Raw genomic sequence first — 21,345 nt, 5'->3', positions numbered from 1 at the left:
TCCACGACATCACCATAGCCCAGGAAGCACTGGAGATGCTGCAACCATCATTCTTATGATGTCTTTAGTTTTAGTTTTTATTTTTCAGCTTCTGGGCTGTTTTAGTGTGTAGTTCTGAGCTTCATATTAGGGGATGGTGAGCTCTCTTCACAGAGTAGGGAGACAAAGCAATTCCTTCTCTAGCTGGGGACAAAGGACAGATGATCCAGATCTCAGGCCCAAGAGGAGAAACAACATGGGCTGAAGAGAGAAAACAAGCAGGATGGGACTTCATGGGTTGGAGCTGTAATTGGACAATTAGCTCCAATATGCAAATGGACCATTTTGTGACCATTTTGGTTCATCTTGTGTGGGCTGGGCTCTTGTGCTGCCCAAGGCAGATCCATTGAGGCCTCCTAATAAATACCTACTTTATTCTTTATCTCTGTCTAGCCTCTGTTCTAGGTCAGCCTTCCCAAGGCACCACTTGCACTATGGCTAGAGCGAGAGCACGAGAGATCTAATGCCTTCCAGCTGCTGCCCTTTGGGCCTGTGGCAGCCACGGCAGGAGCTGGTTTGTCTCCTGGTGAGAAGCTGAGCATGAGCCAGTCGGCAGCAGGGATGCCGTGCTCAGAGCAGTTGGGATTGATGCACAGCATGGTTAAAACGCACTGACAGATCTGCAGAGAGCAACTTTCATGCATCCCATATGTTGCTTATCTTCCTCTGGGTGACTTAAGAGAAGGAAAAAGATCTTTCACTGGAGGAGAATTAGAGTATTTGTATACTTGGCCATTTTTAGGTGTCACTTTTTTCCCCTTTGCTTTCACCTGATGTGGTCAAAAAGAATAAAAGGTATCAGTTAATCATTCTGGAAGTATGCACAGATGTATTAAATAAGTATCGTTTCCTGTGGCCCTAACAGCAGGCACAGGAACGTTCCCAAAATTGTCAAGAGGTTCTTTTCTCTCAGAATTGCAGCTCTGACTAAGATTATCAAAGATACAATGCTGCTAAAGGGCACAGTAAGTGCTGGGACACTCTGATTTCCACCTGAACTTTTGGCTTGTTACCTATTGCAGAACTTCCCAGAATTTATGAAATGTAACCTTGAGGTCAAACAAGAACTTTTTGGAGCAATGCTATTTTTACGTCTCTCTGTTTCATGTAGGCAAACACGTGCAGCGCAGACCATCAGTCCTGATGAAGTGCCATTGTTTAATACTGAAAAAATGCACATTTGATCTAGTTTGCATTTCCTAAAAACTGTGTTATTGATTTGACAATATATTTTTCCTCAGACAAAAAAAATCTGCAGTTATTTATTCATTCTTGCCCCTTGGAGAGCTCACTGCCATCTGTTTTTCTTGGCTTTGCATTACTTTATTTTTTTCCACTTGTTCTTTTCCCACTGTGCACCACTGAAGGACTATACTATACATTATCTCATAGCCAAATTATGCAGGGTATTGTAAACATGTTGTAAACTTTGCCAGCTGCAAAGTCAAGGGTTCTGAGAGATCTTGCCTAGTACTGGAAGTGATCTTTGAAGAAAGAAGGCAGCCTTTTGGAAGCAGATTTGCAGGGCAGTGTGACACAAAAGTGGAATAGTGCTTTTGCCAAATGCAAGGGGGAGAAAAAGGAGCAAATTCATTTGTTCATGGGTCCTAAACTTTATTGCAGAGGCAGAGAAGTCCCTGAACCAGTATCTGTTCAGCACCCATTACTGAGGCACAGCAAGGCTCTGGCAGCTGGGAGCAGTGATTTGAGCCTGATAAAGTCCCACACTGTTGTCCTTTCAGGCAGGACAGGACCATGCTCAGGGCATATCACAGAACTGAAGCTTCTGCATGGTCCCAGAGTTATCTCTGGAGCTGGAGCAGCCATGTCCTGGAACCACGTCCTGGGAAGATACAAACTGCAGAGCATCTTGTGCTCTGACTTGCAAGGTTGGGGCCCATTGCTGCCCTCAGAAATATGAGTTGAAGGGGAAGAATCATAGGTGTGGAAGGATAAGTCTGTGTAAATGTCCCTAGTTATAGATCTTTGTGTATCTTTTGATCATTCAACAATAAGAATGTTGGTGGTAGCAATACCAGGCATACCAGAAATCATGGCTCAAAAATATACAATAACTTTAAAACCCCCTTTATTAAATGTATCTGTTCTCTTTGTCTGTCATCTGGTGACTGAACTCAGTAACAGTGAAGGTCATGCCTTCAGGCTTTCATCCCATGGTACACTTCCCAAAAGGGCAGGTATCTCTGTGGGAGACACCACTCAAGCCCAGGAGCAGCCAGTGCAGGAGGGAGGATTAAGCAGCGCAGAAATAGAGACGACTGTCACCCTTGCTAATAGAGAGGCAGGCCACGGGGCTGCACAATGCACTCCCAAATTACTTGAAGAGGACTAAAAATTGATGTGGATTATAGGACCAGAGGGAAGAGCCCATTTCAGTGGATATTGGACATGTAAAATACCTGTACAGGCTGATGACACTCGCACAGCCCTCAGTGAAAGGCAGTTGTCTACATTCGCTATAAATTCATAATGAATGCTTTTGTGCTTGGATTTAGACTGACAAGGAAAGCAAAGGCACTTTAAGTTTAGCGGAGATTTGAAGCGTAGTTATGAGAGTAATTGTTCTGCTACTAGAGGAGTGGCCCTTAAACAGCATTTTGGACAGAGGCCAGGGGCTGCATGGGAGCACATGGTGCTTGGGTTGGCAAAGGCCCACTCCTTCAGCCTTCCTCCCTCTGCAACAGCTCAAGACCTTAAAAAGCTGCTGCCACCAAGACCAAGAGCTGGACAGGCATTCATCTGCATTGCTTAGGGAATTCAAACCTGTCTTTTTAATTATTCCAGCAATACTTCATCTTCCTCTCCAATGGTTAGTGAAAAGGATCACCAGTTCAGTCATACTTGCATAATGTGGCTACGAATATTCTATGACTTATTGCCCTATCCCTGATCTTTTCACAGGGTTAAGATCTTAGGGGTGAAGAATTGCTTGGCTGGGTAAGATACATTTCTTTTTGCAGAGGATGGATGATGTTCTTCTAGTCCTGGAAGTATTCTTGTGAAAGTTATTTTTTCTCTACAGAATCTTTTACTATTATGGGCCTATGCTCATAGGCTTGCACTCTCATTAAGCACAGATTTAAATAAGGGGCTTTAATCAACAATTTTCATCATTATTTAAATCAGCTAGCAGGAAACACAAATTGATTATTTAAGTTAATCTTGTTCTTCATTTGTAGTTTTTAATTATTTTCCTGAGGAACAACTGATACTTCCTCACCGGAGCCTGGTACTCTTTTTTCACTTGTGATCAGGATATGCTATTACCATATTTATTTAAGAATCTGCATATTAAGTCTAAAGTTACTTAACAATTTTCATTTATGTGACAAACCAATGACTGTTTCCTCTACTCCATGGCTTATTTTAATGTTCATGTTAAGTGACTTCAACAATGGCACCCACTCAGGGTGATCCCAGCCTGCCTGTCTCTAAATTTCACATCTAGGAGGTGAAAATTATGGCGCAGGGTTTTGCATAACTTTATGCTATATTTTGGGCTGTGTTGGTCTGTGCCCCAGGTCCCTCTCAGAAAGCAGAGTGGCCCTGGTTGTGCTGGCACTGCCCCAGCAGTGCCGTGGGCAGGGGCTGAGGCTGGAGCAGGAGCTCTGCCATCCCAGCAAACACTGACACCATGTGCTGTTGAGAACCAAGGGAGCTCCTTTCATCTCACAGCATTATGTAGAGCAGTGATGGAGCGGAACACAAAAACACTAGAAGCAAACACTACTGTAATGGGTAACAGAAGAGCACATTTCTGATGGATTTGTTGTTGCTCTTGCTATAGGGTTTTTCATATGTGCAAAAACTTATTTGGACCTCGGGTGCCTTAGTGACATGAGAGCCATCCACCCCACATAGCTCCAATGCACCTTTGTCTTCAAGCTGTTCCTGTTGAATCCTCTCTGCTCCTGCCATACAGAGTGCATGTTAATGCAAACGGGCATCAAAGAAACTAGAAATGCTGTGCAATTCAACATCATTAAGTATGAAATCACTCCTTTCTCATGCAGGGCTGTATCAATCAGGTTGGCTTTGAGTCTCCTCCTCCCAGGGAGCCTCTGCTGCAGGTGTCTCTGAAAAGCACTTTGCTGTTTGTGCTCTGTGTTTCCTGACAGGGATGGTTTCTGGTCATCCATGAGCACACACCATCATCTTCCTACTGATTTAGCATGTGGAAGGACAGAGACATACCCTTATTAAAGGCAATCTTAATCTTTCTTCTGGAACATTTAATAAAAATGTAGGCTTAGAGCAGCTTTCAGAGGCCAACACAAATTCCCAGCAGTAATACACCAAAATTAGATGGGCTAGATGAGGTTTTTCTTTTGTCATCCTCTGTTTCATTCCATCACTTGCCTTAACTGGATTTGTCCCTTAGCACCTGACCATTGTCTGGGGAGAGCTTACAGGTAACAACACATGTTGGCACAGTTGTTTTTATATATAAAAAAAGGTAATAACTGAGGTCCAAGTGCAAAAGGAAGTGGGTGGGTGGGTGTAGGGGCACATGGGTGGATGGCTGCAGAGTTGGGGTGTAGATGAATGGATGTGGATAGGTACATGGACAGGTAGATGTATTGGTGGAGGGGTGCATGAATTGGGTGTGGATGAATGCACAGGTGGGTGCATTCATGATGCATTGGTTGCTGCAAGACTGGGTGGGTGCACGGGCGCCTTGACTACTGCGGGAATAGGTGTGTGGGTGCCCGGGTGCATGAATTGATGCAGGAATAGGTGGGTGATATATGGGTGCGTGCATGCATGCATGGGTGGGCACACAAGCTTGTGCACACATGGGTGGAGGGGTGCATTGGCGGGGGCGGGCACGGCTGTTCGGGAGGGCAGGTGCCTCGGCTGGTGCAGGAATGGGCGTTTGGGCACGCAGGTGCACGGGGTGATGCAGTATAGGTGGCTGATGTACGAGCGCACGGGTAGGTGCACAAGTCGGTGCGTGCACGGGTGCCTTGGCCGCTGCAGGCACGGCTGTGTGGGCGCGCAGGTGCCTTGGCTGGTGCGGACACCTTGCGGGTGGGCGCCCGAAGGGCGGGTGACCGGACAGACAAAGCCCCAGGACAGAGGTCAGGGCAGGTGCGCAGCGGCCGCTCCCGGCACAGCCCGGCCCCGCCGCTCCGGGCGGCGGGCGCGGGCGGGGCGGGGCCGCGGGCCCGCTGCGGGGGCGGTGCTTCGCCCGCCCCGGCTCAGCTCAACTCGCCTCGGCTCGGCTCGGTTCGCCGGGGCTCGGGGGCGGGCGGCGGCACCTGCGGCCGCGCCGTGCGGAGCCCAGCGGAGCCGGCGGAGCGGCGGCCCGGATGTAGCCGGAATATGGCGCTGGGGGCGGCGTGACGGCGGCGGCCGAGGTAGGGCGGCGGGGCCGGGGGCGCGGGGACCCGCCCGGGGGGCGCGGGCGGCGGCTGCCCCTGCCCGGGCGGCCGCTCGACCTTGCGGGGCCGCGGCGCCGCCCGGAGCCCGGCTGGCCGGCTGTGTGCGCCCTGGCAGCGGCCGGTGCCCGCAGACAAAGGCACGGCCCGGGCATCCCCGTCCGCACCTGTGCGGAGCGGGCACAGCCGCGGGCGCTGCCAGGGCGGGCTGGCGCAGGGCAGCCGGGTTCCTCTCCCAAGGGTCGCCGTAGGTGATGTTGATAGCTTTTGATAGCTTGCCGTGTTTTCCTACAACAATGGCTTTCTTTTCTTTTTTCTTTTAAAGCTAATTTGCTTTTTGTCATTTCGCCCCCTCAGAAGTTGCTCCCAACTTTCCGTGAATATGATGTGCTTTTGGGTTTTCCCCAGGGAGCAGGTGCCCAGAGAGCCGTACAGCCGCTCCTGGAAATGCTCCTATATGCGCCTCTATACCTCTACTCCCTCTCTTTTTTTTTTTTTTCTTCATGTGAAGGGTTAGAAATGCCTGCAATCGACTCCGCTCTTCTTTCAGTGTTCATGAGCCTCGGATCATCGCAGCTAAAGCAAATGAGCTGCATAGTGACTGCCGTGCTTGAATAACACTCCAGCCTCAGGCCAAGAGAGGTGTTTTTTCATAATATCGATCAGACCTTGAGAATTTTTTACCAGCCCGCCAGCAGCACGCAGGCTGTCTTTCTTCCTCTTTGTTATGTACCAGTCCTCCGTTAACGTAAAGAAACAATGGAATTTTTTTTTCCCCACAAATTATTCAGTGTTAGATCTAATGGGCTGTTATTGCCAGTAAGGATAAAATTCTCAACAACTTGAGAGGGGCCAGCAGTGACACTCCTCTGCTAGTAGCCTTTCCTTTTCATTTTAGAATTTTTTTATATGCTTTAGCATTTGCGAAATGAAGGAAATAAGTTGGTATCTGCGTTGAGATAGATCTCGGTGGTCCCTGCTGCTCAGACAGCACTTAAGGAATCATTGCTCTGAATATATTGCCTTTATTGTACCGTGAAACTTCTAATTCTGCTGCTCAGGGCTGCAGCAGGGGGCCGTGCTGCCCTGCCTGCTGTGACAGCCAGCACTGGTGGCTGCGAGCATCGCTGCTGCTGCTGGGGACAGAGCTCCTGTCATGTGGAGGTGTTGGGAATGGCTCTGGCTGCCTGCTGAGGAGGATGTTTCAGAAGTGGATGTAGCGCTGCTCCTGGGGCTGCCTGCCCGTCTGCCCCACCAGGAGCGACAGGGAGAAGCTGAAGAAGCTCCCCTGGCTCAGTTTGAGGTTCACAAAATGGCCCTTTTTGTTGCTCTTTTTTTCCTGCCCATACTTTGCTCTTTCTTTTACATGTGGGTTGCAATTGTGTTGATTGCCCTGTGGTGAGCAGCTGCTCTCCTGGTTTTCAGGTGGGAGTGAGGGACCGGCTGTGTGGGGTAGCCACTGGTTTCGGAGGTGCTGCTGTGCCAGCTACAGCTTTGGGAGTTACTCCTTGTGGTTTGCCTTATTGCCTATTTCTGTGGCTTAGTCACCTTTTTTTGGATGTAGGTCATTTTAGGTTGATGAAAGGTCTTTGCTCAGTGTGGAATTGTGTATTTGTGCTATCAAATGTATTATTTTGAGATAATAATACTGAAAAGCATTGTTTTAATCTAGGGAAAGACCCTCTCTTTCATGTTGAGAGTGCTGAAGCTAAAATTTTTCTTTTCTCTGCTTCAAACATCTTTCCAAATGATTTGTGTCCCAGTGAGACCATGATTTTTAGCTGAGATGAATTTTCATCAGACGATTTGAGACCAGTCTGCCATAGTCCCATGTCCCTGTTGTGCAGGAGCTCGGGGTACTGTTACCTCTGCTTTAGCCTCACTGTGAGGCAGTGAGAGCTCACCAGTCACAGCGTGTGTGTGTGTCCTCAGCTGGAGGGACTGCTGAACCAGGCTTAACTGGGCAGCTCAGGAGTCATTCCGCACCAGGAAGCAGTGCCACTGAGAATCCCTGGCAGGTCTGTTGTGGAGAGCCCTGTTAGGAGTCAACAACAAATTCCCTTAGCAACCCCCTGTGGAGCCAGACCTAGTAAATCCCATTGCTCCTTTGAGTCCCTTATTACTTTGGTACCTCTGTTTGCTTCCCAGTGGCTTTTCTGTTTGGATTTGTTTTTTAATTTTTTTCCTGGACATCTTCATCCAGCGCGAATAGTCACAGTAAGTCAGTGTTTGATTTTCAGTGAGTTCTCAGCATCTCAATGGCTGATTCTAAGATGGAAGCGTGCAACAAGCAAACATTTTACTTCCCCATTACTATTTGCCAAAGTAACAGATTTTGGCAACTCTTACTTTGAACACTAATATTTGGAATGTACAATGCAGAGTGTAAGAAATTTGCTCCCCAGTGTCAACTCCTGCTGTCAGTCTGCTGAGCACAAACTTCTTGTGGTGGTTAATCACAAACCTTAGTTTGGCATCACCTCATTGGTCTCATTGGTTCTGACCCCAGATTTGCTGCTGAAATAGGGGAGACAAGCTGTTCTCATTTACATCAGCTGGGGCGTGTAGTTTGGGTTTAAAGTTGAGTTCTAGGAGAACTCCAGCTTGTGTGGCAGGAGCCCAAGAGGTAATGCTGGCACAGATCTGTCAGGGCTACAGGTGTCAGCTGTTTCGGGGATGTATGGAAAAAAAAAACCTGGAAGATGGAGCAGAAGAGTGCCTGCATCTCTTGCTTCTCCTCTCTGATCACCACATACATTTGACACTTAAATCCTTTTCCTGCTTTGAAGCTGTTCCAGTTAGGAGTCTGAAGTGCTTGGCATCTACTTGTTCAAATACATCAGCTGGCTCTGGTTTTACCGGTTTACTTTGCAGAAGCTACAACCACAAGTGTGGCATGTGCCGAAACTGCCAACAGGTGTGTGTGGGTACAACAGCTGAAGAGCTTCAGAATCATAAATCTCAAACAAAACCTCTCTTTTAAATACCTCCTTGGGATATCCTGCTCCTGGCATTAGTGTTGCTGACTCATGCTGTTTGGCCATGCTGGAGGCGTTTTTGGGACTCTGCTCCTTGCAGAAATCGGAGGAGTTTTTTTGTTGGATCTGCTGCGGGGTTTGGCCAGGTTTCCCTGGTGAAAGCTGAGCAAAACCTCTGTTGTCAGGATGGAAAGGTATGTGATTGCAGCCAGGTGAAACCAGACAAATGATGATGGAGACTTCAGGTGTTTGATAGCCTCACACCTGTAGGGCCTACACTTTCTACTATCTTCCAGTTATACTCTTTATTTTTACCATTAATTTTAATCTCTTGAACATACTTGTCTTGCTACTCTCAATAGTAATTTGAAGCCAGAAATGTGTTTTAAACAATTGTTTGCTTAAAAAATTGATGGCATGACCAACAGAGCCTTGGTTTTGGTGGCATCTTCCCTTGTAGCTTATCCAGTGTCTCATGCAGGTTTATGTGTTGCTCAGTAGGAGCTTCATAATGTACCTTCCTTCTTTCTAGATACAAAGATTGATATATTTATGACAATTTCCCCCAGTTATATTCTGCTGTGATTGGTAGTGAGGTGTGTGCCAGAGCACTCCCTAATGGATAGCTGCATTCGCTTTATTATCAGGGAAAAAGCTGAAAAGGGGAATGATTCAAAATCGTTAACAGCTGTGAACAAAATTCCAGTTAGTTCTGCCCATTCAAAAAGCAACTCCCTCCACCTCCATTTAGAGCAAATTTCAAAGCACTTTAGTGGTGTTTAATGTTCAGGTGACTCTAATTAAGCCTTTAATCCATTAGGCCGCAGAGATTCACTGGGGACTTGGCTGTTAGTGCAGGTGTTTCAGCCTGCATGTCACTGAGCCCAGGAGGACTCAGTGTTGCATTTGGAGGTCTGTCCCTGTGACAAAGAAAACAAAGTATTTTCTCTGCAATTACATGTTAAATTTTGCTGGTTTTGGGTTTTTTTTTCCTGGAGAGAGGACTGCGGCCAAGGCTTCTGGTCTAAGACCAGCCGTAGTATTTGGTTCTCTCATGTTTCAGCTGTGCCTGTTGAGAGCCCTGGCAAAAAACTCCAGTTTTAAACCAAGTCTTGTGCCTTAAAGGGTTCAAAGATTATCCTTTGAGTGCTGCCTGTGGGTGCAGTGATGTGAGAAGTGTGTGCTCCCATTGCGTCACACAGAGCCAGCCACAACATACCAAGTCAGCTGTTTTGCATCTTTTCCAACTTTCTTTTTTCCTTGTCTGTGCCATGTGAGAATGCTGCCACTTTTGGAAGGTGCATCTGGTGAAAGTACAAAGGTAATAACTGTTTCAGATACAGAGCTTGAATATCTTTTGAAATCAAACCAGCAAAGCGAAATATATGAATCAAGTTTAGCTCTTCAGGGCTGCCATTTGCAGCCTTCCTTATCTCCTAAGCAAAGCTTTTATTTAAACATGAGCTATAGATACCAGTTAATATTTACACTTCATGAACCACCAAAACTGGGGTCCTGGAAGGGCTGGAAGTTGTGAGGGCTGGAGGAGGCCTTGTTTTCACCCTGTGGAGCTCAGGGCACAGGGTGCACCCATCCTGTTTGTGCATATGGCGTGAGCATGGCCAGAGCGTGCTGGAGAGGGGCGGCGTGACTTGCTCAGAGGCACAAAGTGATGGAGAGTGGAAGTGAAGTCCTGTCTCCCATCATTTTCCTTCTGGGCTCTCCTGGCTTTGCTCTGCTGTTAGAGGTTGCTGCCAGCAAACAGCTCTGCCTGCAGCAGGACACGCTGCCCTGGTGTCACAGGGCTGGGAGTTTTGATTTTGCTGAACAAAGATGCTCTTCCAAAAATAGGTTAAGCCAAAGAACTTAGATGCCAAAAATAGCACAAGATATATTTTCCATTTTCTGACTGTCCTTTTTTTTGACTGTGTTTTAGATGTATTGGTCCCTGCTGGAGGCAGCTAAAGAAATAAAAGAGACACTGCAGCTGTAGGTGAGGGCTTAGTAGAAATAGACATACACAGTCACCTCTGATGGGGGAAAGCTACATGTGTCAGCTGTCCCTGTAGAAATACATGAAAATGCAAAATAACAATGTAAACAAAAATGTGCTATGTCACTAAACTGCTCTCTTAGCAGAAATGTTTTTTTAGAAGTTAAGGTACCCCACAAAGGGAAGGGTAGAGAGAATCCTAGTGACAAAGGGGAGGACAAAAGAAATGCCAGCAAACAGAAAATGGAATGAATAAATGCCACAAGAATGATCCTGGTGATAGCCCCTATAAACCTTTTATTATGACACGCTCTGCTGCGTGTGAATATTTCACTCTTCCCAAACTGGTGGCAGTAAAGTCCACCCAGCAGTTTTTCATAGAAGCTGGGCAGGTTAAAGCTGTTAAAATTTAAGGCTTCTTTATGGGGATTCTCCATAGGAAGTTTTGTATTATGAAGTTAAACTCCAGCTTTCCTGTTCCCCAGGCCAGATGCATGCTCGGAGGACTGAGCTAATGGCTTGCACTGCAGCTATTTAAGGTGCTGGGCTGAGCCTGCAGCTGGGAGTCAGGAGGCACCATGGCTCTAATCCTGGCTCTGCTGCTCACTGAGCCACCTTCAAGAAGTTATTTAACTGCTCCGTGCCACTGCTTCCCTCTGGGTAACAGCAGGGATTATGATAATTGCTTTTGAAAAGCACCTTAGGTCTTTAGTTTTAATTTTTCCTAAAGGTGCAGAACTCTTCAGTTCTGAGCTGGAGAAGCTTCATCCAGGAGGCTTTCAGTACTTTACAGGACTGTGAAAACAATTCTTAATGCCATATTGTTTGATTGGGATATGTAAATAAATAAACTTAAAAGATTTTTGATGTGTTTTTTGCACACTACTCACAGAAGGGCTCTTAAGATACAATCAAAGGACATAGAAATGAGGTATAGTTCAAAAGTGTTGTTACAGGGCACTTAGTGAAATGCAAGTTAACGGTCAGAATGTTTAAATTGTTTCGTTTTTCAACCAAATCTTGCCAAGGCCACAGAAAGCTGGGTTTGCATGTACTAAACTTCTCTCACTTGTGTGTAAAGGCCACAAAGGCAACAGATTTGTAGCATTGCTCACTTGGATTTGGAGGGTATTTGGTTTTGTGTTTTACAGCAAAGGGTGATTTTCTAGGCTGAAGAAGTAGGAAGGTTTCCCTGAGAGCCAGATGAGAACAAAGTAAATGATCCCTGAGCTGTGCCTCCATCCCAGATTTTGAAGCATGTGGGAAAGAATAATGGTACATGAATCTATCTCTATTGCACGCACTGAGCTCCACCTTTCCAAATAACAGAACTTCTTCCTTTGTGTCACAGGGAAAAAAATAATCAAATGGCAGAGAATTCCATGGCTGAGCTGCAGCTGAACCAGAATGTTAAAGAAGAAGTTTGTGGAGCAGGGTGCTGTTAGTGGGGTGGCTGGTTGGGAGGCACCATCCATGTCATGGGGTGTGCCACAGGGTTTGGGGCAGCAGCATTACTGGGGGTTTTATGTTGTTATGTTATCACACAAACTTGTTGTGATAGTGGAAAGTGCTCCAGTGCTGAGGCAATAACTGTAATTTAAGACATTGGCTGCTGAGGAAACTCAGGAAATAAAAAGGGTGCTCCCATTTTTATGCAGGAGCTTGAAATGAAGCAGCCAAAAGCGGGGGGCTGTGTTACATCTTCCCAGCACCAGGGGTATGGGCCCTGTCAGCATGTCTTGAGAAAGGCCTGATGCCAAAATAGTTCAGTGTTGCTACAATAGTTGCAGGTGGTGATTGCCTTTTAAGTTCTGTTTTCTGTTCTGACATTTTTAGGACAGTAAATGAAAGATGAGAAGTAGAAATGCAAACAAATTAGAAAGATCCTGTGTATGGATGTCTGTTATTATAGTCGTGTGGCTGGATGGAAAGAGTGCTGTCCTACTGGAAGTCAGGGAGGGGTTGGCAATGAAGGAAAGTGGTTATTGCCAGTAACTCCCCTGCCAAAACGGAGTATTGATGACAGGGCTAAATTTAAAGTAGATGGTGTAATCCATACCCTAAAGACTGCCTGGGGAAACGCGTGCAAAACCATGTGCCTGAATGCCACGGAGGATTTATTCCTAGGGGTGAGGCAGAAGAAGCCTTCTCTTGGGTGGAGATGACAGCGAGTCTTGGTTCTGGAGAGCACAGAAAGTGCTTTACTGAGGCAGGGCTTTGATGAGGGACTCAAGCATGTCTCTCATTTTCTGTTATTAGAGATACAGCACAGAAACTATTGAAAATGCAGCATCCATCCCACATCAGTGCTTTCTATATCGTCTCTTTGAGGACCAGCTCTTAGCACTGTCAGGATTCACGGGGAGACTACGTAGGGCTTTTTCGAGTACTTAAGAAATACAAGGCGTGAGGTAAATAATTTAAAAAATTATTCAGAGCATTGCTAGCTGAAAAATTACTTACAGTCTCTTAACAGGCTAACAATAAATGGATGTTTTTTCTTCTCTTTGGTGAGAGGAGTATGGAATATTTTGCCTATCAGCAGGGCTGCTTCCTTCCAAGAGAAATGCTTGCTGTAATGAATCATAGAATGACCTGGATTGGAAGGGACCTTAAAGATCATCTTGTTCCAGCTCCCCTGCTGTAGGCAGAAGCACCGTCTGCTATCCCAGGTTGCTCAGGGCCCCATCCAGCCTGGAGTTTAACACCTCCAGGGATGGGGCATCCACAACTTCTCTGGGCAACCCCTGCCAGTGCTTTACCACCCTCACAGGGAAGAATTTCTTACTAACAGTTAATCTAAACCTACTCAGTTTGAAGCCATACCCCTTGTCCTCTCACTCCATCCCCTTGTAAATAGTCTCTTTTAATCTTTTTTTATAGGCTTCCATTAGGTAATGGAAGGTCCACCTAGGTCACTCTGGTGCCTTCTCTTCTCATGAACTCAAGTTAAAGCCAGGGTTTTTTTTCTAATTGGGAATCCAGTCTGAATTTGGACCTCATCAGTGCAATTGATCCCTGGCATTGTGTGTGAAATGAAAAAAAACTGGTACCTCTGTGGCTCATATTTATTATAAACTTCTCTTTGAAGAAGCATTTTGAGTTTTTCCTCAGCATCTGGTGGAATTTGGTCTACAGTATGTTGTTACTGCGTTTAATTTTTGCACAGCAACCTGATGCTGCTTCTTAAGAGAGATCTTTAGCTGAGGATTAAAGGGGTTTTGTGTGGTTTTGTTCCATAGCTTTTGCCATATTTATTCCTCTCCTGTTTACTTCGCTCTGATATTGATCTGACAGCATCTTGCTATTTTTCCTCCAATTTCCAGTTCTGTGTGAGGAAGAAAAATAGTCAACTGTCCTGATTTAGCTAGAAATTAAATTGCAGCTATTTTTCCATGGAAAATTTCCTTAATAGGAAAATTGGTGATAATTGCTAACTAATGCTTTTTAAAGACTTTTTTTTTAAATGGGTAAAAAACTGTCAAGCTGTCAGTCAAGACAGATATTGGATAATGCTCCATTCCCCTGACAAGTTCCCTTTATTATATGAGGCATCTGTTTCGCTCTGTAAATTTGAGCTGCTCAAAATTTACCCTTTAATGTTTACTTTTGCTGTCCTTTCTCAGTATTACTCAAGTAGTCCTTGTGTACCTGTACAGCATGGTCAAATGGATGTAATAATCTTTGAAGAAAATGACTTGGAGTTGTGATTAGCTTTGTAGTATCATGTTATTCCTTAACCTTTTAACAATCTTGCCCTGTCATTCCTTGATGCACCCACGTGTCCTTGCTGAAGCCAGTAACCAGCTCTAAAAAGTGCAGTGCCTGCCTTTGTGATGAGCATGTTAAAGCCAGGCAAGTGTGAAACTCTGAGTTTCATGAACACTTGTAGTCCTTATAGGCCATTTTTCAAGACTTTTGCCTATAACACAGGGCATTTAATTTTCTCTTTATTTCTTTTAAAGTAGATTTGGAGAGGAAATTGGAGATTTTCTGGTATCCTCCTGGTTCCAAAGGCCTGGGGTTTTCAGAGAAACTGTTAAGACAGGAGATTTATAATCAATGCAGATAACTGGACCTGCTGAGAGTAGCGCCTCTCCAAAGTATTGTCTGCTCTTTCATGGTTCTGGATTTAAAGCACTATGAAGCAAAGTTTATCTCAACTCCAGTCACCACTGGCATTGCATGTAAAGCACCACAAATGTACAAAACTGGTTCAAAGCAGAAAGGTCAACATTCCCAGAAAACTGCCCCACCTCCAGCAGTATTTGCAAGTTGGAAACAATTGCCTTTCATGCACCAGGAGGTTCTGGAGTTGGCATCTGTAGCAGGCTTTGCTGCTCAGGCTGGGCAGGGGATGGAAGACTGCTCCAGCAGTGTTTCTGGGCTGCTGGGAGAGGAAATACAAGTGAAAGGACCAAGTACAGTATTGATTTTGATGTAGATAACAGTAAAAATTACCATGATGTCAGAGCAAAGCATTGCAGTCATTACCGCATATAATGAGAAAAATAAAATTATAGAAATAACCATCTCCCTTGGCCTGCAGATAAATCAAAGCTTAGCCCTTGAACTCTCATCGCTCACTAGCCCGGAACGTAAATCCAAGGATTTATCATTAAGCCTAATGGGTTGTAAAATCTGGGCTATTTTGGAGGTAGTCGCAGAGATTTGCAGCCCAGGCAGAGAGTGGGCTCTAAGCCACTGGGCCTTGTGTAACTGGGTAAATAGCAAGCTTCAAATAATGCTATAAAGCTATCAAATGTAATAACTAATGCAGCCAGGAGAGTGTGTGGGGAGGGGATCCTCGCTGGGGACAGGCTTGGCCCTCCTGACAGAAGCAGCCCTGGTGTAGAAAGACCTTTTAGTAACAAGTTGAGGTCCCTTTTGCTTTACTGGACACCAGGTACATGCATGTGGTTTGGTTCACATGTAGCACTTCTATTTTCTGCACATCAGCTGTGCCCTCACTGTGGGCCCAAGGGAGTGAGCAGCACAAACCAGAAACACGGGGCTCCAACACCACTCTTACTTTGTCATCACCATTTAAATATTTATGACAGCACTTCATAGTGTGCTAGTTAATGCATGATAGCATATTATGTAATAGCAATAAAATTTTAGAAGGAGGAGACTTCACTACTGTCCTTTGCTAGTAAATCTTTGCTGTCAGTTCACTGTAGTGAGGCCGTATAAAGGCCATGCCTTTTTCCCCAGTTACTTTAAGTGAAATGGGGGTTTTACTTCCCATGTGGAAATGGGAATTTAGCTTTTACTGGCATTTGTAATCACGTGTGTTTTAAAATTGCACTCCAGCTCTTACTCAGGGGAGACTTTGGATCAGGTCAGGTTCTTGTATAAGTTGATAGCTCTGAATTTGCAAGTGAGCAGCAGATTTTGGCATATGATGGGAAGGACATCCCTCAATGAGAGAGACTGGGAAGGGGGATTTGGGTTGGGAGTCTTTTGGGTTAATTAAGAGTTCAAAGTAGCTTGTACTTTTCCTAAAGGGTTGTAGAGTATTGATTCCCAGTAGTGCTGTAGTGCTTCAGAGAAAGGGATTCTTGGGAAATTATTTGCAAAGTCAGTTGTGCCTGGACTGACCTGAATTGGATTGAAGTTTGGGATGGGTGGCTTAACTTCTGGGAGAATTTGCTGCAGAATGCTGACTGCGAAAACAGGAAGCTAATGTAGATTTGACTTTGGGACAGCTAAAAGATTTGACTATGGGACAAGTGAGAGGGTAACACATCAAAGGAGGAGCCTGTTTAGCTTTGCATAAATAGTCAAATTGATTTATACAGAGTTGTGTACATTTGTGCCTTAATGAATGCAGGAGAGAGTCCCCCCACGCCTTTCCCTCTTGAAGGCAGACATTGGGAAGCTGTGGTTAGTTACATTTCAGAATTGCAGAAAACAAACTTGGGAGTTAAAGATGATTTGTACTTGGCATGAGCGCTATTATCGGTCGTGATGGCTTTCCTAGCAGTAGTGTATGTGTTTGGGAAGACATTTTGGGGCTCTGTGCCAGTAAGAGCCAGCCTTGGAAGCAAACTGTGTGGGGATGGCTGAGAAAACAAGCTGCTAGCACGAAGGATGAGCCAGCATGTAGCAGGCTCTGGGGAGGGTGGGATGGAGGGACTGAGGGCCCTGCAGGGCTTGGGCACATTCTCTGCACGGTCATGGAGAGATTAAATGTTCAGCAGGTATTGGGCTGTTTATCTGCTGCACGCACATGGGTATTTACAAAAAACAAGTGCTTGATGATCAAGACTGTTATCTTAGCTTTTACCAAAGATGTTGTAAGGATGCCAAGTGGGAAAGTGAAACCTGCCAAAATCACAAAGTAGCACTAGAAGTTGCTGAGTTTTAATTTTGAGCCTCTGTGTATACAGGCAGCCCTAATTATTTGTGCTGTTTGATACATATGATTGAGCAGCAGTTGTTTCTGCATTTATGTCTCAGTACCTGGTGGTGCAAACTGGGAGTGTTTTGGCTGAGCAAGGCAGGAGTCCCCAGAATCAGAGAGTGTTCTTCAGGACGGCTCCTGGCTCTCTCAGCTCCCACAGTTAAGTCTTTGCCCAGCTGTGTGTTTCTAAAAGCCATGTTGGAAGATGTGGTGAAGTTTTAGTTCTTTTGGTGCAGTTTGAAAAGCAGAAGCTGTGGTAGAGCTTGGTACTTTGCTGGGGACACCCAGTGCATTTTCTTGTAGTTCTGTGTTGACCCCAATTCTCCAAATACTTTCCTTTTTTTCAGACTGCTGGACTGTGCCATGGGGGCCTGAAAATTCCCTCGTACATTTGAGAAAGGTGGTGGGATGGACACATCTTGGTTTTGAGTTTGATCCATGTATTGATTCGGTGTCTGGCTGGGTCTCAGTTCATTTCTATAACGTACGTGGCAGTTCCAAAATTTCCTGAACTTTGCTCTTTCCCTTTAAACTTCTCCCTTCTAATGTTTTTGAATTTTGCAGCTTTATATAGGCTCCTTTTCCTCCCCCTCTCACCACTTGCTGCTTCTTCTCCTCCGCCCCAGTTACTAAAATCTCTCCCTGATGCATCACCATCGGCAGCAGAGCTCTTCATTTGCAGGCTGAAAGCAGAGCAGAGCACAATGGGGGAAGAAGAAATGACCATGGACTCTCCTTAAGTTTTCAAGTGGTTCGAAGTTGTTTGCTGACCAAAGGTGGCACGCAGGAGTCTCTTCTCTGCTTCCTCCATCCTTTTTGTGGCAGTTTTCTCCCCATTCCCAGCTGGCAGGGCTCGCTCCTTGAGCTCTGCAGCGCCTCTGCTAAAATGAGTGGCTTTGCATTTCCAGACAAAAAACACTACTGAGTATTGTGGTGTGTAAATCCCAACTGCAAAATTCCTGCAGTCAGGGTTGGTAGGTGGTTTCCAGAAGATGGAAACCCCTTTGGTAGGGAAAACAAGGAATTTTGGAAAGAGGGGTGAAATGGAGAGAGGAGAAAGGCCCGATGACAATGCTCAGCTGAATCAGCTGGTGAGAAAAAGTCATTTTGATTGCTGCAGTCATCAAACCATGACTTTGAGAAGTGTTATGAGCAGCACTTACATGGACAAAGTTTGTAGGTGGGTGAGGAACAGATCCTGTCCTTCCCCCTGGAGGTTCTGCAGCTGGACAAAGCTGTGAGCAACCTGCCCTGGCCCTTCTGCAGCCCCTGAGCACAGAGGCCCCTCCAGCCAGGGTGAGTCTGACACTGGTCTGTGTTTGGAGAGATGATCAAAGCAAACAAAAATGTTTGGGTCATTGCCAAGTGGAAGTATTAGGAGTGACATGGTGAATTTGTTTTAATGTAATCTGGAATTAATCACTGGTTTAGACTGTACTGGAGGCTTTCAGCTCCAGTAAGGGGTTGGTTAGATAAATGTATTTGTTTTCCTGCTATTCATTTTTCATGGATGAACATACCGGGGTAACTTTAAAAGCATGTAGCAAGGAAGAAACAAGAAAAAGGGGACAAATTAAGTGACTGCTGCCAAATCAATTATTCTGTTACATTTCAACTCATATTTTTAAACCTAGAACTTTGAAAGAGAATGTTCAAAATTATCTTTGCAATGGCCATCTTTCCATCTAATTTAAAGTCATTCAGCTTTACAAGAAGTAATTATGCTCCACACTAACAAATGAAAGGACATGGCAACATCAGAAAAACTGAATATTCAAGCAATCTTTCTTACATAAAATAGCCAACTAATCTCCCAGCTTCAGTCCTTGAGTGCTATTGCAAATACCCTCCTGAAAGAGAACTTCATTTGTTGGCAGTCTGCGTCTGTCCCTGATGGCTCCCTGTGTAGTCAGCCATGGTTTGGGGGTTAAGAAATACTTTTCTCTTATTTCTGTATCTCTTCTTGCACCCGGTGCAATTTTTTTTGCCTCAACCAATGAAAGCAAAGTGCAGGGAATGAGGTTTCTGTCCTGCTTAGAAAAAAAAAAAAAGGAAATCTCCAGACTTGCTGCTCTTCTGCTGCTATGGCCATCACCCTTGAGGCCTTCTGAGGTTGTGGAGAAATCTAAATGTTTTGCAAGTTACTAACTAGTGCAGTGTTGCACTTGAAGTGGTTTATTGCTAGCCTAACTCTACTTATCATAGAAAAAGAAAAGGAAAATAAAAAGTCCTGCTTGCAGAAGAACTCTGAGTAATAAGTTGCTCTCAAACGCCTAAAGTCCCGATACTGCACCTTTCTCTTCTCAAAGTTCTCAGTCCAACTCACTGTTCACTCAAAGCCCCCTTTAGCCTTACTGACCCTTCTATAAATTCAAAAATACCTCTTCTGCAATAAAACATTTCTAATTCCTGATTGCTCTTAATGTTAAAAACATCTACAGAAAAAAAAAATCAGTGAGTCATCAGTGTCCTGTGCTGCCTTCAGTAGGAGCGTGATGCTGATGGGTGGCTTTTATTTTTCCTGCTGGTAGAAGCAGGAGGTGGAGGTTGGTGCTTTCTTTCACTATGTTCTAGGATCCACTTGGGATAATAAATCTATTTATGCTTTCCAGCATAAATAGCTTTTATGTATTTTTTTCCTTCAAGTTGGTATCTGCACATTTGCAGCTGTCTTTGCTGTAAGTGGAGTGTCTTAAATGCTTACTCCTAATTCTGTTAGCCCTAAACTGGTTTTGTCAGTGTCTGCATTTGTGTGGCTGTTGGTGAGATGTTTTTGGGGGTGTCCAGGACCATCCAGTGCCCCCTCTCCTGTACTCCCACACCTGCACCCCCCTCTGTGACATCTGTGCCCTGCTCGGGGGCGCCCTGCTCTGCCATTCCACGCACCGCCCAATGGCACTGGAGTAATCCGTATTTCCTTCTCCTGGGAATACCTGCCTGTTATTACTGCCTGTACAGGCATTACAGTTATGTACAAGGATCAGCCACCTGGTCAATAGAAAAATTGCTGCTACAGCTAAACAAGCTGCAGCAAAGCCCCAGGGAGGCCTGGCAGGAGCCTGACCCTTGGCAGAACCCGTCTGAATCATCCAGTTGTTTGCTGGTTTTGTTCCCCCTTTCCATCTCATAGCATTCCTTAATTTTATATTTTCATCTTAATTATTGCAGAACATAAGGTTGATGTTTATAGGGAGCTATTCATGAGGCTTTCAAGACTTCTTTCAAGACTTTCAAGACTTCTTTCCTGAACCCCAAGTTTCTAGAAGGATTGTTGTGTTTGCAAAGCGAATGTTGCTGTCCCTGCCCTGGGAGTGGCTTTGTGTTTCCCAGCACTGAATTTAAATTGACATTTTAAAAGAAATTTTGTGTGAGCAGCAGTCACTTCCAGCATCAGAAAAGTTCAGGCACCATAGCCATAGGCCATCAAGATAAGTGCCCAGTCCCTGGGAGTCTCTGGGGTTTTGTGTCCCTGCTGCCTGTGCAGGGAGTGCAGAGGAGCTGGTGGGTGGATCACAGCTGAGCTGGCACGTCTGCTATGCTGCCTGGAATTGGGAATGACACTACAACTCACTGGGGTTGTGCTGCTACCATTAGCTCACTTACCTCTCCAATTCTGTTGTCTTGGACAGCCAGCTCTGTCCCTGTTCTGTGTTTCTGGATGATCACAGTGTTGCTAATCTTTTCCCTAAAAAGTTACATGGTAGCTCTTCTTCTGTAGCCAGCTGTAGCAATACGCTGCTTTTCAACATTCCTGGCCGTCACTGGGGTTTTGGGTGGTCTACCATTTATCCAAAAATAGGTATCTGTTCAACCTTTGTCTGCATCGCTATTTTCAGATACCCCTCTTCAGTGGGATTTGCCAAGGACTGTCACTTTTTATAAATCTTGCTAAATTCTTATCTTTGAAATTGCAAAATTTTGCAGCTTCCACCCACAGAAGTAACACTGCCCTGAGATATGCTTTCTGATTTTCCTCCTTTCCTGCTCCTAACACTTCCCTGTATTAATTTGCATTTTCCAAGACAGACGCTTGGCCCCAGTTTCCTTAGGGAATGCTGCCCTTCCTTGGCAAGGCTTGTTCTGCTCCAGGAGTCTGCTTGAGTCCCTTTTGCTGTGAACCTCTTCACTCCTCTGTGTTTTGAGCATTTCAGAGAATTTTACTGTGGTGGAGAAAACGCAGAGAGCAGCCCAAATCTCACATCAGCCCTAAATTCTGCCTGCAGGCTCCTCTGCCTCCTTACACTGCTGTTGCCTGGGTGGACTGTAGCTACTGAGTCCTTCCATGGCATTTCCCAGACATGATGTATCCCAAAGGATGCAGAAGACTGTCCCAGATTAACATTGTGGTTTTCTGAGGCTCATCTATTCAGAATATGTTTAAGCAAATGGAGTATTCATGATTCTAGATAAAATTAAGAGGGAGGAGGGAGTGGTTTCACATTTTGAAAGCAAACATTTAAAACAGATGCAGCCTGCTGGGAAGGATCACATTGAATTGCATGACTTTTTAAAAGAAAAGAACAT

At 45.3% G+C, this 21,345-nt stretch overlaps 1 protein-coding gene across 3 annotated transcripts in view; it reads left to right on the top strand.

The window, feature by feature from the left end:
- The window catches only part of PAK5 (p21 (RAC1) activated kinase 5), a 159,582-nt gene that overhangs the window by 68,331 nt on the left and 69,906 nt on the right, over positions 1 to 21,345 (top strand). Inside the window, exon 1 of one of the 3 annotated variants that reach the window (XM_072927415.1) lies at positions 4,882 to 4,994. The exons of 1 other annotated variant lie outside the window; for it this stretch is intronic. In XM_072927415.1, coding sequence (XP_072783516.1) covers positions 4,961 to 4,994 — 34 coding nt within the window. In that variant the 5' untranslated portion in view covers positions 4,882 to 4,960. Of the gene's footprint in view, positions 1 to 4,881; positions 4,995 to 5,265; positions 5,421 to 21,345 lie in introns of those variants that run through there. One more of the 3 variants, XM_002199129.6, reaches the window with a different exon arrangement.

This window comes from Taeniopygia guttata, chromosome 3 (genome assembly GCF_048771995.1).
Source record: "Taeniopygia guttata chromosome 3, bTaeGut7.mat, whole genome shotgun sequence".
Classification (NCBI taxonomy): Eukaryota; Metazoa; Chordata; class Aves; order Passeriformes; family Estrildidae; genus Taeniopygia; species Taeniopygia guttata.
This window is presented reverse-complemented; position numbering and strand designations above follow the sequence as displayed.